This window comes from Scyliorhinus torazame, chromosome 2, assembly GCF_047496885.1.
Source record: "Scyliorhinus torazame isolate Kashiwa2021f chromosome 2, sScyTor2.1, whole genome shotgun sequence".
Taxonomy (NCBI): domain Eukaryota; kingdom Metazoa; phylum Chordata; class Chondrichthyes; order Carcharhiniformes; family Scyliorhinidae; genus Scyliorhinus; species Scyliorhinus torazame.
Window position 1 is genome coordinate 39,123,783 of NC_092708.1, and position 16,545 is coordinate 39,140,327.

The 16,545-nt window shown below is 46.8% G+C and overlaps 1 protein-coding gene across 6 annotated transcripts in view; it reads left to right on the forward strand.

The window, feature by feature from the left end:
- The window catches only part of ptpn4a (protein tyrosine phosphatase non-receptor type 4a), a 428,661-nt gene that overhangs the window by 335,627 nt on the left and 76,489 nt on the right, over positions 1–16,545 (forward strand). For all 6 annotated transcript variants that reach the window (XM_072470160.1, XM_072470166.1, XM_072470164.1 and 3 more), the window contains 3 exons: positions 1,435–1,591; positions 7,440–7,523; positions 8,352–8,408. In XM_072470160.1, the coding sequence (XP_072326261.1) occupies positions 1,435–1,591; positions 7,440–7,523; positions 8,352–8,408 (298 nt within the window). The remainder of the gene's footprint in view (positions 1–1,434; positions 1,592–7,439; positions 7,524–8,351; positions 8,409–16,545) is intronic.

Sequence of the window (16,545 nt, forward strand, 5' to 3'; positions counted from 1 at the left end):
TTTTGGTGATAACTCCATTAGGGTGGCACAGTGGTTAGAACTGCTGCCTCACAGCGCCAAGGACCAGGTTTCAATTCCAGCCTTGGGTGACTCTGTGGAGTTTGCACATTCTCCCCGTGTCAATGCAAGTTTCCTCCGGGTGCTTTGGTTTCCACTCACAGTCCAAAGATGTGCAGGTTAGCTGGATTGGTCATGATAAATTGTCTATTAGTGTCCTGGAATGTACAGGTTTGGTTACAGGGATAAGAGTGGGTGGGCGGGGAGAGGACCTGGTACAGTGCTCTTTCTGACAGTTGGTGCAGATTCGATGGGCCAGAGGCCGCCTCCTGCACTACAGGAATTCTATGATTTTCAACCGTATTAATAAAACTACAGGTTTTTTAATATAATTTCTTTGTTCTAAACGTTGCTCTGGTTAATGGAAGATTTTAATTTTGGAGCTATATAAATGAGTTTGAGCCTTGAACAAAAACAAATTCCGAAAATGAGTGCAATTTGAGCCCTGTTAGTTGACTGTACCCGAAGAGGGAACTCTGCCTGGAACTATAAGATAAGTTACTAGGCTACAGAATGTAGCACAAGATTAAAATTGTTGGAGTATTTGTTGGCAAATTATTGAAACTGTTCAGTGTGTGGTAGCAGTAAACGAGGCTAAACAATTTTTTGATTATATGGTATGTGGAATTGAATGCCCTGCATATGATAGAAAATTGAGCCCATACAACACGTTAGTTAATTTCCATTAAGAGCCCTATGCTGTGCATAGTTTGGTTGCCATATTATTACTTGCACTGGAAAAGGTGCAACAAAGAGCTACGCATTGACGTATGGTCCCAGGTGCCTAATGTGTTCCTCTTCCTTTAGCTCAGTGTTGACAAGCCATCCTTTTTTGCCTCTCGTTCATTTTACATGCTTTTGGCTCAGATACCAGGAACCTTTCTGACTGTCCCCTCAAGTTGAATGGGTTAGTGCAAATGCTTGCCATTTAGTTTGGAACTGAGCTGAGCTTTTTACTCTCAAACCATCATGGAAAGGGCTATCATCCAACTCCAGAGTGTTGCTCAGTTTTGCTTCTACTTTTCTCCACCTCTATTGAAACATTAAAACAAAAACAGGAAATGATGGGATCTCTCAGCCAATCAGTCATCAACGAGAGAGAGCAGGAAGTTAGCTTTCTGATGTAGACCTTCATTGCACATGCTGGATGACCTGCTGAGAGTTTCCAGGGATTTTGCCTTTTATTTCAAACTTCCATAACCTGCATTTTATTTTTGTGTGTCTTTACTGTTGAAGCCCTCCTACAAAGGAGCATTGCCAATAGATCCCCTCTGTTCATACTTAGTATTCGCCTCTCCTTGTAAAGCACTCAGATATTTGTTTTGTAATAGGAGTTACATTTGAAGTCATAATGCATTAAACTCAACTTCTTTTTAGTTGTCAGGAGACAGCTGGAGAAGGACGGCCGCCTGCATTGCCACCAAAACAGAAAAAAAACACAACCCAGTCTCAACAGTCTAATTCTTGCCAGCAGGAATTGGACCCTCACTTCCAAGATCTATTGGATGGCCCCATAACCTCAGAGAAATCTACTGTAAGATATCATTTTATAATGGTTAACGATAGTGAATGTACCTGCTTCATTTAAATTGAAAAATAGCCGAGCAGCATAATAGATAATGGCCATAAACCATTCAAAGAAGTGTGTCCAACAGATCGATATGATGCAGTTACTGAGGTTTGGCCCCCAGACATGCAGCGTGCGGGACCAGCAGCACAGGTTCTGACCTGGCGCTCATAACCAAATCTCAGCAGGGGACAAGCAGCTCCTCTATCTTGTGGATATCTCGGGTGAGTTGAAAGCTTAAGGGTGTAAATTCTGACAAAAAAGCCTGGAGTGGAGTCTAAAGGCAGATTGATGTGTAAATACATCATTTTTCTAGCATTTCCTGCAACAAGGCCGGTGACAAATGTAGTGGTTTGTATTCCCTTGGACCTAAATCGGTGAGGTTGAGAGAAAGGATCCAGATACTTGGGCAGCCCAGGGTCTCCATAAATCTTTGCCAGGCTTAAGCCCAGTACCACGGAATGTTAATGTAACATGGGAGACTACAGTTACAAGTCATGAGCCTGGTGCTACAGGCTGTCAACGGTGGGAGGGACCATCGTGTCGCCCTGGTCTGCCATCACCCACCTCTGGTCAGGCAGGCCCCAACTAATTAGGTGCTGACCTGCCATGGCCCTTCTGCTTCCATGAGTGCATAGTGTCTACACTCAACACGTTGACAGAATACATTGTGCCCAGCAAACAAATGAAAAGAAGCTGCCAACTCTTCACTCTCCTAACTGGAACATCGAGACCATGTGCACAGGGTTGACAGGTGGTCGATAGGTCGAATGTTGACACAGCTCACGTGCAAGAGACCATGGATAACTGAATGAAAAGCTTTGCGGGAATGATTTTGCACCCGCGTTAGCCGTCAGCGAGAAAGGCGGAGCGAAAACAAAACATTGCGAGAGCTGGGGAACACCATCTCACACCCCTCACTGATGATGTAATAAGGTTCCCGCCCACATTTTAACATAGTTGCATATGATTTGCAAACACTCGCACCACATGATCCTTTTTCATTGAATATTCATACCTCAGCTATTTGAAAATGTGAATCAGTCAAGGGGATTTCTTTCTCTCTTTCTCCCCCCAGACTGGGAAGGGGGGTGCGCAGAGAAACATGCTCTCGCACAGTGGCAGTGCAAACCTATGCCGGGGTGGGCTCCCATGGGAGGGGTTCTCCTTGTGTCTTTGGGGGAGGCTTGATAGCTGTGAGGGATCAGATTGCCCCTGAGACTACAGTGCTGTGGGGAGGGGGAGATCTCCCTTGAGACTGCAGTTTTGGGATAGTTGGAGAGGTTTTCCATGTGGCAGGTGGCCTTTCCGTGCTGATTGTGGCGCCCTTCCGTGCTGGTTTGGGGGGGGGGGGGGGGGGTGGGGGGGGGGGGGGGGGGGGGGGGGAAAGAGAGAGAGAATATGGGAAAATCCCATTTTACATTTTCCCCTGGCAGAGCAGAAGAGTAGTTCAGAGGAAACCTGTAAGCTAAGTGTAGTCTTTGTGTAAGGAACTAGCTATTCTAGATAACAGAAAATCCCTCCCCCACAAATAAGTTCAGAATGTGTTCTGTCTATCCGCCTCTCAACTCAAAATAGGGCCAGTTAACCTCATGAGTATCTATGCTCCAACACTGCTCCACGGCAGAGATAGCATACCACTTTGAAGAGCTTGACACTGTTACCAGCAGAATCTCTCAAGTCAGAACATTTTGGGCAGCACAGTGGCGCAGTGGTTACGACTGTTGCCCCACGCCGCCCAGGACCTGGGTTCGATCCCAGCCCCGGGTCACTGTCCATGTAGGGTTTGTAGGTTCTCCAATCCCTGTGTCTGCATGGGTCTCACCCCTACTACCCAAAAAGACGTGCAGGGTAGGTGAATTGCCCATGCTAAATTGCCCCTTAATTGGGGAAAAAAAGAACTGGGTACTCAACTTCAAGAGTGGACACTGACCACTTGGCCTCCTGTCTTGAATATCATGGACTGGGAAAGATTAATGAGAATGGACAGAGACTACTTGAACTTTGTTCTTTCCACAAACTTTGTGTAACCCAACACCTTTCTCCGAGCAAATCATGCCAAAACATATCCTGAGACATCTGTGCTCCATTGGCACCAGCTGGACCTGATCATCACCAGACATGACTCGGAGCAGAATTATCAACACACACTCCCCGGTGTGCACCAGGGTTAGGAAGCAACCCTTGAAGTTCTGTCATTCAAAGCAGGAATGCATTGTCATCAATGTCAGCCCCGCTGCCAACCCATTTAATTCAGTTCACCCGAGGAAGGAGCAGTGCTCTGAAAGCTAGTGATTTGAAACAAACCTGTTGGACTTTAACCTGGTGTTGTAAGACTTATTACTGTGCTCACTCCAGTCCAACGCTGGCATCTCCACATGGCAACCCATTTAATGCCAAACAGTTCCTCGACCAGAGTGAACAGACACTCTTTGGTATTCCCACACTTAATGCAAAAGGGAAATGGAGCATATTTCTGATACCATCGACAATACTTCGCTCTCAACACATGGGAAGCAAGAGGGGGAAAGCACTGACTGATCAGAGGCTAACAGCCTGCCATTGAAGCCAACCAGTCTGTTCTCATGAATAACGATAGCCATCTAAGCAATGAGATTCTAAATGCACCAAGATCTTGATGTCAAGTCCAACAGGCTGTTGGGTATGCCAGAGAGTACTGGTTACATTTTGCCAGAGCATTCAGACGTCCTGAGACATGGGGATGCCGGGGGCATGTATGTCACCAAAAGGTAACAAGCCCATTAGCGAAGGAAACAGCTCAATTGAAAATAAAGGGGGATCAGATCATGTGACTGCAATAAGCAGTTGGAGAGATGAGTGGAATACTATCTTGAGCTGTTCTCCGCTGCTGGATAAAATTGGCTACCTGTGAAGCCGCTCGGTGTGATCTCCCAGCATCATGGGCAAGGTCAGCTATGACGGTGCAACATTTGAATCCATTTTGAGATCCGTAATGCAGTCAAACCGGGATGTGTTCTGGTAGGATACTTAGCAGAACTGACAGAAAACTGTCCAGCTTCGCTCCCCTGAGATCTAAGACACAGGAGGCAAGTTCTCCTCAAAAGATTCTGATAATACTAACCTAGCATTCCATACTGAGGAAACCTTGAGTAATAAGTGGACTGACTCACCCTTGCGCAGAATTTGATTTGACCATCAACATCAGGAATACTAATGTCATGATCCCGGATACCTGCCATGCAACCATCTATCAGGATTGCTATTGTGGCGCAGGAGCTGATGATAGCTTCCCATATCTCGGCTCTATAATCACCAGCAATCCGTCACTTGTTGCTGAAATTAACACGCACATCGTAAAATCTGTAGATGTTGCGTCCAAACTGAGGCAAGAGATTCTGGAACAACAACAAAATGACTGAGACCATCAAACTGAGTCTACCAAGCTTATGGCTACAGTGTTGAGACAACATACACTAGGCAGGAGAAAAAACTGAACAGTTTCCACCTTCACTGTCTCAGACATATTCTTGGCATCTCATGACGGGACAAGATCACCTTTCTGAGGCTCTGGAGCACGCTAATTCTATCAGCATACATTCATTACTAACGTTTGCGCTTGCTCAATCACATTCATTGGATGGCTGACGGTTGTGTGCCCAAAAGACGTTCTATACAGTAAACTGGCCACAGGATCATGACCCCGTGGATGTCCATTACCCCCTGCTACAAGAACACCTCAGAGTGAGATATGAAGGTTGTGGATGTTGACATCAGGAGACAGTCACTGATGGCCTTGACCTTCTGGAGACTGACTATTTGGTAGGGCATTGCAAGAGGTGAACAAAAAGCAGAGTTGGCTAGCGAATCCGCTGTCTTCCTCTGCAGCAAGCCCAGCAGAGACCGCCATACTCTTGTGCCACACCTGGTGAAGCTTAGCACAGAGTTGACTACCACAGTGCAAACCATTTTGATAAAAGCAAATTACTGCCGATGCAGGAATCTGAAACAAAAACAGAAAACACCGGACAATCACAGCAGGTCTGCCAGCATCTGTGGAGAGAGAAGGGAGCTAACGTTTTGAGTTTTGACAAAGTCAGCCAGACTCTCAATATTAGCTCTCTTCACAAACCATTTTGAGATGGAAAGCTGCCACCATAATTCAAAGAAAATTTATCTTAAATATTGAAAGCTTATTTAATGCACTTTCTACACAAACATATAAAGCTGTATGTTTGACCTTGCATCATATTATTTAATGTGCTCATTGGAATTGCATTCAACATTATTTAAATTAACATTAAGCTGATGCGATTCACTGAATTGATTTGCAGCTTCCGATGGTGGGAAACATTTTAATGATTAGGCAACAAAGTTGCACACAGACTGGAAACCCATCGTCTGTGCAGGAGTTAAAAGTTCATTTGTACTATATATATTTTTGGTTTAATATAAACCAGTGTGAATGGACAGTTGACCTTAATGCACTTGTATTCTGTGGATCAAGTGGTGAATTTAGCACAAGTATAAAGGGAATATCATTTGAATTGAGACAGTTGTGCAAATGGACTTCTCAGATTTGTCACAAAGAATTCTGAAGTAGCCAACAATCTGCAAGCCACGGCATACCTGACGTACATAATGTCAATGCAAGAGCACCCATGAACAGTCCAAGACACACAGGTGTGGAGGATGTCACAAGGATTCCGACAGTAGAAGTCAGCGATGAGAGTTTCAGGATTCTGATAACCAAATCCAGAGTTGTTACTGTAGTCACTTAAACTCCGTTTCATTGGTCCAAATCTACAAATCCAATGTTCTTCGTTAGATGTTCCCTGTGAAATAAGGTTTGAACATTTAAATTTAAGTCAGTATCTTGCTACTTCGTGTTTTCAAATAAGCAACCTTCAAAAGGATGAAATAAAAGGGCAGCTGCTAATGTCTGCATCTTAACATCTTTAAATAGATAAGACAGGCTGTAAGTATTCTAGTGTACAGCCTTCATTGGTAAGGAAAAATTGCAAGAGTTCCAGATGACCATAGGCTGCTTTCCCCTTTGAGGGGAGGGGCTGACTGGTGGTGATTTAACCTGACGATCACTACACCTCGAGAGGCAAGTTTGAAAAGTGAGGCCTTTTATGGCAGCATGGTGGTGCAGTAGTTAGCATTGTTGCTTCACGGCACCTAGGACCCGGGTTTGATCCCGGCCCCAGGTCACTGTCCATGTGGAGTTTGCACATTCTCCCCGTGTCTGCATGGGTCTCACCCCCACAACCCAAAAGATGTGCAAGGTAGGTGGATTGGCCACACTAAATTGTCCCTTAATTGGAGTGGGAGGAAATTATTTTAAAGAGAAGGTGGGCCTTCATGGACAGCTCTGATGGCTGCAGGTCTGAAAATCATAACCTGTTTTTTTCCCCTTTTGCAAATGTTGACTCCCCTTCAAAGGCATTGATAGGATTTAACTTTTTAAATTAAGAAATGCGGATAAATGACCAAGGCCCATAGTGCAGAAGTCGCGATGATCTGCAACCCGAAGAAGATGCTATTTTTCAGTTCAAAGTGGTTACAAAATTGTCTTTTAAAGGCCCGTTGATAATAGGAGGGAGATAGTGAGTTTAATTTCATTTAATTTCACAGAAAAACATGACATGAGAAAGGATCTCGAATGAATATTCATTCATCGTAAATGCTAATTGATGTGATTTGTTGGCAAGTGACCTCTAGAGTTGAATGTTAACAGGCTATATGTTCTGCTTAATTTGTAGCCTTTAAGAAGAATCTCCATTCTCTATCAGTACATATGACTTTAATATCCTGTTTCTGCTTTCTGCAGCCAAATGGGATTGTTCCTCATGACAATCTAGTTCTGATTAGAATGAAAGCGGACGAGAATGGAAGATTCGGTTTCAACGTAAAGGTACATCTTGCTTGTAACTTTCTTATGCAATTGGAATATGCATCACCTATTCTGAATTCAGTAGATTTAGACACCACAAAACATATATTTACACTTCAGGTTAAGAAATTTGTTACTTTTCAGTGTTTAATTTACAAACATGGTTTTAAAAAGATGTCCAGGTGGAAGCTGGTTACAGAAAACTAAATGTTTTCCACAGCAACAAATACGTAAACATCTCTCCACTATTGTGTTGGGAAATCACTTGATCCTAAAATCCCTTGATCCTGTCTGCTGAGGGATATAAAAAGTGAGATGTGGGCAGGGGAGGCATTGTGAAACAAGAAAGATGCCATGGCAGAAGTTCTCTTGTTTAAGTCAAATTAGATGGCCACTGTGGACTAAAAGGATCTCGTCTTGTGTTCGGTGCAAATTAGTAATACACATCTATTATTGTGGTACTGCCCAGTCATAGCATTAGTATATAGGACAACATGTGTCAACTTCCATCAAAAGCAAGATTCTCATGCTGCTGATGCAAGCAATTGATAACACTCAGGCCAAAAATGTGTGTGCAGCAGATCAAATTTGTAATGCTCGTCTGCTTGGTTTGGACAACAGAACGTGTTATATGTAAAATTAACATTTTTGTAACTGTGTATTTATTAGTGATGGTGGTCAATAGTTTATTTAATTACTGGAAGATGGAGCCCATTGTCTAAATATATAAGCATGTTGCACTTTCTTGCTTAATTGACTTGGTAGCCCGTTCTAACAATTATGTTCATTATCTCATTATGTTCATTTACTTCTTAGGGAATATTCAACTCCTTTTCCTTCTTTTCACAGGGAGGTATTGATCAGAAAATGCCAGTCATAGTATCACGAGTGGCACCTGGAACACCGGTGAGTAGCTATCCGAAAAGTACTACATGAATTAATATTTTCTAGGCAGCACGTTGGTGCATTGCTGCCTCATGGAGCAGAGGTCCCAGGTTCGATCCAGGCTCTGGGTCACTGTCCGTGTGGAGTTTACACATTGTCCCGCGTTTGCATGGGTTTCACCCCCACAATCCAAAGATATGCAGTGTAAGTGGACTGGCCACGCTAAATTGCCTCTTGATTGGAAAAAATGAATTCGGCATTCTAAATTTATTTCTAAAAAATGAATTAATACTTTCTTTTTTTTTTATTAAATATTTTATTGAAAATTTTTGGTCAACCAACACAGTACATTGTGCATCCTTTACACAATATTATAACAACACAAATAACAATGACCTATTTTATAAACAAAAAATGAATAAATAATAAATAACAAAAATGAAAACTAGCCCTAATTGGCAACTGCCTTGTCACAAGTAACACTCTCCAAAAATATAATTTAACAGTCCAATATATAATTATCTGTAGCAACGACCTATACATACTATACAGTATATATTAACAACCCTGAGAGTCCTTCTGGTTCCTCCCCCCCCCCCGATCCTGGGCTGCTGCTGCTGCCTTCTTTTTCCCATTCCGTCTATCTTTCTGCGAGGTATTCGACGAACGGTTGCCACCGCCTGGTGAACCCTTGAGCCGACCCTCTTAGGACGAACTTAATCCGCTCTAGCTTTATAAACCCCGCCATGTCATTTATCCAGGTCTCCACCCCCGGGGGCTTGGCTTCTTTCCACATTAGCAATATCCTGCGCCGGGCTACTAGGGACGCAAAGGCCAAAACATCGGCCTCTCTCGCCTCCTGCACTCCCGGCTCTTGTGCAACCCCAAATATAGCCAACCCCCAGCTTGGTTCGACCCGGACTCCTACTACTTTTGAAAGCACCTTTGTCACCCCCATCCAAAACCCCTGTAGTGCCGGGCATGACCAAAACATATGGGTATGATTCGCTGGGCTTCTCGAGCACCTCGCACACCTATCCTCCACCCCAAAAAATTTACTGAGCCGTGCTCCAGTCATATGTGCCCTGTGTAATACCTTAAACTGAATCAGGCTTAGCCTGGCACACGAGGACGACGAGTTTACCCTGCTTAGGGCATCTGCCCACAGCCCCTCCTCGATCTCCTCCCCCAGCTCTTCTTCCCATTTCCCTTTTAGTTCATCTACCATAGTCTCCCCTTCGTCCCTCATTTCCCTATATATATCTGACACCTTACCATCCCCCACCCATGTCTTTGAGATCACTCTGTCCTGCACCTCTTGTGTCGGGAGCTGCGGGAATTCCCTCACCTGTTGCCTCGCAAAAGCCCTCAGTTGCATATACCTGAATGCATTCCCTTGGGGCAACCCATATTTCTCGGTCAGCGCTCCCAGACTCGCGAACTTCCCATCCACAAACAGATCTTTCAGTTGCGTTATTCCTGCTCTTTGCCACATTCCATATCCCCCCCGGGGCAAACCTATGGTTGTTGCTTATCGGGGACCCCCCCAAGGCTCCAGTCTTTCCCCTATGCCGTCTCCACTGTCCCCAAATCTTCAGTGTAGCCACCACCACCGGGCTTGTGGTGTAGTTCCTCGGTGAGAACGGCAATGGGGCTGTCACCATAGCCTGTAGGCTAGTCCCCCTACAGGACGCCCTCTCTAATCTCTTCCACGCCGCTCCCTCCTCGTCTCCCATCCACTTACTCACCATTGAAATATTAGCGGCCCAATAATACTCACTTAGGCTCGGTAGTGCCAGCCCCCCCTATCCCTGCTACGCTGTAAGAATCCCTTCCTCACTCTCGGGGTCTTCCCGGCCCACACAAAACCCATGATGCTCTTTTCAATCCTTTTTTAAAAAAAAAGCCTTCGTGATCACCACCGGGAGGCACTGAAACACAAAGAGGAATCTCGGGAGGACCACCATCTTAACCGCCTGCACCCTCCCTGCCATTGACAGGGATACCATATCCCATCTCTTGAAATCCTCCTCCATCTGTTCCACCAACCGCGTTAAATTTAACCTATGCAATGTGCCCCAATTCTTGGCTATCTGGATCCCCAGGTAACGAAAGTCCCTTGTTACCTTCCTCAACGGTAGGTCCTCTATTTCTCTACTCTGCTCCCCTGGATGCACCACAAACAACTCACTTTTCCCCATGTTCAATTTATACCCTGAAAAATCCCCAAACTCCCCAAGTATCCGCATTATTTCTGGCATCCCCTCCGCCGGGTCCGCCACGTATAGTAGCAAATCGTCCGCATACAAAGATACCCGGTGCTCTTCTCCTCCCCTAAGTACTCCCCTCCACTTCTTGGAACCCCTCAACGCTATCGCCAGGGGCTCAATCGCCAGTGCAAACAATAATGGGGACAGAGGGCATCCCTGCCTTGTCCCTCTATGGAGCCGAAAATATGCAGATCCCCGTCCATTCGTGACCACGCTCGCCACTGGGGCCCTATACAACAGCTGCACCCATCTAACATACCCCTCTCCAAAACCAAATCTCCTCAACACCTCCCACAAATAATCCCACTCCACTCTATCAAATGCTTTCTCGGCATCCATCGCCACTACTATCTCCGTTTCTCCCTCTGGTGGGGCCATCATCATTACCCCTAACAACCTCCGTATATTCGTGTTCAGCTGTCTCCCCTTCACAAACCCAGTTTGGTCCTCGTGGACCACCCCCGGGACACATTCCTCTATTCTCATTGCCATTACCTTGGCCAGGATCTTGGCATCTACATTTAGGAGGGAAATAGGTCTATAGGACCCGCATTGTAGCGGGTCCTTTTCCTTCTTTAAGAGAAGCGATATCGTTGCTTCAGACATAGTCGGGGGCAGTTGTCCCCTTTCCTTTGCCTCATTAAAGGTCCTCGTCAGTACCGGGGCGAGCAAGTCCACATATTTTCTATAGAATTCGACTGGGAATCCATCCGGTCCCGGGGCCTTTCCCGCCTGCATGCTCCTAATTCCTTTCACCACTTCTTCTACCTCGATCTGTGCTCCCAGTCCCACCCTTTCCTGCTCTTCCACCTTGGGAAATTCCAGCTGATCCAAGAAGCCCATCATTCTCTCCCTCCCATCCGGGGGTTGAGCTTCATATAATTTTTTATAAAATGTCTTGAACACTCCATTCACTCTCTCCGCTCCCCGCTCCATCTCTCCTTCCTCATCCCTCACTTCCCCTATTTCCCTCGCTGCTCCCCTTTTCCTCAATTGGTGTGCCAGCAACCTGCTCGCCTTCTCCCCATATTCGTACTGTACACCCTGTGCCTTCCTCCACTGTGCCTCTGCAGTGCCCGTAGTCAGCAAGTCAAATTCTACATGTAGCCTTTGCCTTTCCCTGTACAGTCCCTCCTCCGGTGCTTCCGCATATTGTCTGTCCACCCTCAAAAGTTCTTGCAGCAACCGCTCCCGTTCCTTACTCTCCTGCTTCCCTTTATGTGCCCTTATTGATATCAGCTCCCCTCTAACCACCGCCTTCAACGCCTCCCAGACCACTCCCACCTGGACCTCCCCATTATCATTGAGTTCCAAGTACTTTTCAATGCACCCCCTCACCCTTAGACACACCCCCTCATCTGCCATTAGTCCCATGTCCATTCTCCAGGGTGGGCGCCCTCCTGTTTCCTCCCCTATCTCCAAGTCTACCCAGTGTGGAGCGTGATCCGAAATGGCTATAGCCGTATACTCCGTTCCCCTCACCTTCGGGATCAATGCCCTACCCAGCACAAAAAAGTCTATTCGCGAGTAGACTTTATGGACATAGGAGAAAAACGAGAACTCCTTACTCCTAGGTCTGCTAAATCTCCACGGGTCTACACCTCCCATCTGCTCCATAAAATCTTTAAGTACCTTGGCTGCTGCCGGCCTCCTTCCAGTCCTGGACTTCGACCTATCCAGCCCTGGTTCCAACACCATATTAAAATCTCCCCCCATTATCAGCTTTCCCATCTCTAGGTCCGGAATGCGTCCTAGCATCCGCCTCATAAAATTGGCATCATCCCAGTTCGGGGCATATACGTTTACCAAAACCACCGTCTCCCCCTGTAGTTTGCCACTCACCATCACGTATCTGCCCCCGTTATCCGCCACTATAGTCTTTACCTCGAACATTACCCGCTTCCCCACTAATATAGCCACCCCCCTGTTTTTCGCATCTAGCCCCGAATGGAACACCTGCCCCACCCATCCTTTGCGTAGCCTAACCTGGTCTATCAGTTTCAGGTGCGTTTCCTGTAACATAACCACATCTGCCTTAAGTTTCTTAAGGTGTGCGAGTACCCGTGCCCTCTTTATCGGCCCGTTCAGCCCTCTCATGTTCCACATGATCAGCCGAGTTGCGGGGCTTCCTACCCACCCCCACCCCACCCCCCCCCCACCCCCCCCCCCCCCCCCCCCCTTGGCGATTAGCCATCCCCTTTTTCCAGCTCCTCACCCGGTTCCCACGCAGCTGTATCTCCCCCAGGCGGTGCCCCCCCGCCCATCTCCTCCCATACCAGCTCCCCCCTCTCCCCAGCAGCAGCAGCCCAGTAATTCCCCCCTCCCACCCCCCCCTCTAGATCCCCCGCTAGCGTAATTACTCCCCCCATGTTGCTCCCAGAAGTCAGCAAACTCTGGCCGACCTCAGCTTCCCCCCCGTGACCTCGGCTCGCACCGTGCAACGCCCCCTCCTTCCTACTTCTCTATTCCCGCCATGATTATCATAGCGCGGGAACCAAGCCCGCGCTTCTCCCTTGGTCCCGCCCCTAATGGCCAACGCCCCATCTCCTCCACCTCCCCTCCTCCCCCCATCACCACCTGTGGGAGAGAGAAAAATTACCACATCGCAGGATTAGTACATAAAACCCCTCTTTGCCCCCCACATTCGCCCCACCACTTTGTTTGAACGTTCTTTTTAATAACCCGCTCATTCCAGTTTTTCTTCCACAATAAAAGTCCACGCTTCATCCGCCGTCTCAAAGTAGTGGTGCCTCCCTCGATATGTGACCCACAGTCTTGCCGGTTGCAGCATTCCAAATTTTATCTTCTTTTTATGAAGCACCGCCTTGGCCCGATTAAAGCTCGCCCTCCTTCTCGCCACCTCCGCACTCCAGTCTTGATAAACGCGGATCACCGCGTTCTCCCATTTACTGCTCCGAGTTTTCTTCGCCCATCTAAGGACCATTTCTCTATCCTTGAAACGGAGGAATCTCACCACTATGGCTCTGGGAATTTCTCCTGCTCTCGGTCCTCGCGCCATCACTCGGTATGCTCCCTCCACCTCCAACGGACCCGCCGGGGCCTCCGCTCCCATTAACGAGTGCAGCATCGTGCTCACATATGCCCCGACGTCCGCTCCCTCCACACCTTCAGGAAGACCAAGAATCCTCAGGTTGTTCCTCCTTGCGTTGTTTTCCAGTGCCTCCAACCTTTCCACACATCGTTTCTGATGTGCCTCCTGCGTCTCCGTCTTCACCACCAGGCCCTGTATATCGTCCTCATTCTCGGCTGCCTTTGCCTTCACGACCCGAAGCTCCCGCTCCTGGGTCTTTTGTTCCTCCTTTAGCCCTTCGATCGCCTGTAGTATCGGGGCCAACAGGTCTTTCTTCATTTCCTTTTTGATCTCTTCCACACAGCATTTCAAGAACTCTTGTTGTTCAGGGCCCCATGTTAAACTGCCACCTTCCGACGCCATCTTGGTTTTTGCTTGCCTTCCTTGCCGCTGTTCTAAAGGATCCACTGCAATCTGGCCACTCTCTCCTCCTTTTTCCATCCGTATCCAGGGGGGATTCCCTTCTGGTTTACCGCACAGTGTTTTTAGCCGTCAAAATTGCCGTTGGGGCTCCTATCAAGAGCCCAAAAGTCCGTTTCACAGGGAGCTGCCGAAACGTGCGACTCAGCTGGTCATCGCCGCACCCGGAAGTCGAATTAATACTTTCTTAACGGTACTGAAACATTAAAAATCATTTAAGTTGCATTAGCTGTTTTTTCAAGGATGTCACAGGTGCAATGCTTCCAGGGATGAAAAATTTTCATCGCTTTCTTAGAAATCCGCCATTTTAAATATATGTTCTTACTTTCATAAGTGAGTTTTGAAATAAATCGCAACTCTACTATCAATGAGGGTGGGGTCTCTACTGGGCTGGAGTTGGGGTGTGGGTCTGCACTAGGCCAGCTATTGCTCTGTGTGCCTACTCTCTGTATTCGGGAATGGAAGTCTAGCCTCGGGTTACCATGGCATTTCCCAGGGACCCTTTAGCTTTAAGGCGATTCCATGCACAGTCCTTTGAGCATGGAATTCTGATCAGGCCAAGTCTCCACAGGTTCAATAGACTCATGGTGTGGGGAATGGTCTGGGAGAAGCGGAGCTCTAATCTTTTCAGGATACAGGAAGTTTGCAGTGTGGTAGTGGTTGGCGATTGAGGAGGCAGCAGTGGAACCTGAGCCTGATGCAGAATATGTTCTTCATTTGAATTAGGTCTGGTTGCGAGTTCTGGCAAAATAGAATAAAACTGGTATATTTTTTACGGTATTCAACATAATTTTCATATTCATTAATTATGTTACTTACGGCAGAATTCTACAATGTGTCACAGGCTAACTTTCTAGATCTGGATCAGCTTTTACCCGGAATAAACTAAAATAGGTCTATTGTAAAACTACCAGCACCCAGCTCTTCCAACTGTGCAGTGTGAAAGTGTGTGGAAAACTTTCTAAACGCATGATTTGTCCAGAGAATGAGGGGAAAACTTTTGAGATAGTTACAGCTGCTCCCACCTCTGTAGCTGCTGTTGCAGAACCAGACTTTGGGCTATGTACAATTGCTGTACGTAGGAAAAACACATGTCTGACCCTCAAGACTGAGAAATGTAGTAATTATAACGGAGAAGGGAAAAAGCCTGCTAAAAATCCATTCGAGTGGGCTGTCCTCAATTGCGTTATTTTCACAACATCGATAGGTTTTGAGATGTTATCACCTGTCGTCAGTTCATGACCACCTCCTCCAAAACCATACAGTTCTCTTCTCTTTAGTTTGAAGTTTAGCACTGCTCCTGCATTCATGAGCAAGGTTCCGAACAGCAGGAAATCTCCGATCATCTGCCTGCTCACTGCCCAGCGCAGCCTCAGCGAAAGGGTCGAGAGCTAATCAGTAAAACTGGCATGTTAAGGGATATTCTTTGACACAATACAAATTACACATATATTAAGAGCAAGGTGGTAGCCAGTGAAAGGGTTGGCCCACTCAAGGACAGGGGAGGGAATCTATGCGTGGAACCAGAGGAAAGGGGCGAGGTACTGAATGAGTACTTTGCATCAGTATTCACCAAAGAGAAGGACTTGGTGGATGATGATTCTGGGGAAAGGTGTGTAGATGGTCTGGGTCACATTGAGATCAAAACGGAGGTGGTGTTGGGCATCCTGAAAAACATTAAATTAGATAAGTCCCCAGGGTCTGATGGGATCTACCCCAGAATACTGAGGGAACCAAGGGAGGAAACTGCTGAGGCCTTGAGAGAATCTTTGCATCCTCACTGACAAAGAACAAAGAAATGTACAGCACAGGAACAGGCCCTTCGGCCCTCCAAGCCCGTGCCGACCATACTGCCCGACTAAACTACAATCTTCTACACTTCCTGGGTCCGTATCCTTCTATTCCCATTCTATTCATATATTTGTCAAGATGCCCCTTAAATGTCCCTATCGTCCCTGCTTCCACTACCTCCTCCGGTAGTGAGTTCCAGGCACCCACTACCCTCTGCGTAAAAAACTTGCCTCGTACATCTACTCTAAACCTTGCCCCTCTCACCTTAAACCTATGCCCCCTAGTAATTGACCCCTCTACCCTGGGGAAAAGCCTCTGACTATCCACTCTGTCTATGCCCCTCATAATTTTGTATACCTCTATCAGGTCGCCCCTCAACCTCCTTCGTTCCAGTGAGAACAAACCGAGTTTATTCAATCGCTCCTCATAGCTTATGCCCTCCATACCAGGCAACATTCTGGTAAATCTCTTCTGCACCCTCTCTAAAGCCTCCACATCCTTCTGGTAGTGTGGCGACCAGAATTGAACACTATACTCCAAGTGTGGCCTAACTAAGGTTCTATACAGCTGCAACATGACTTGCCAA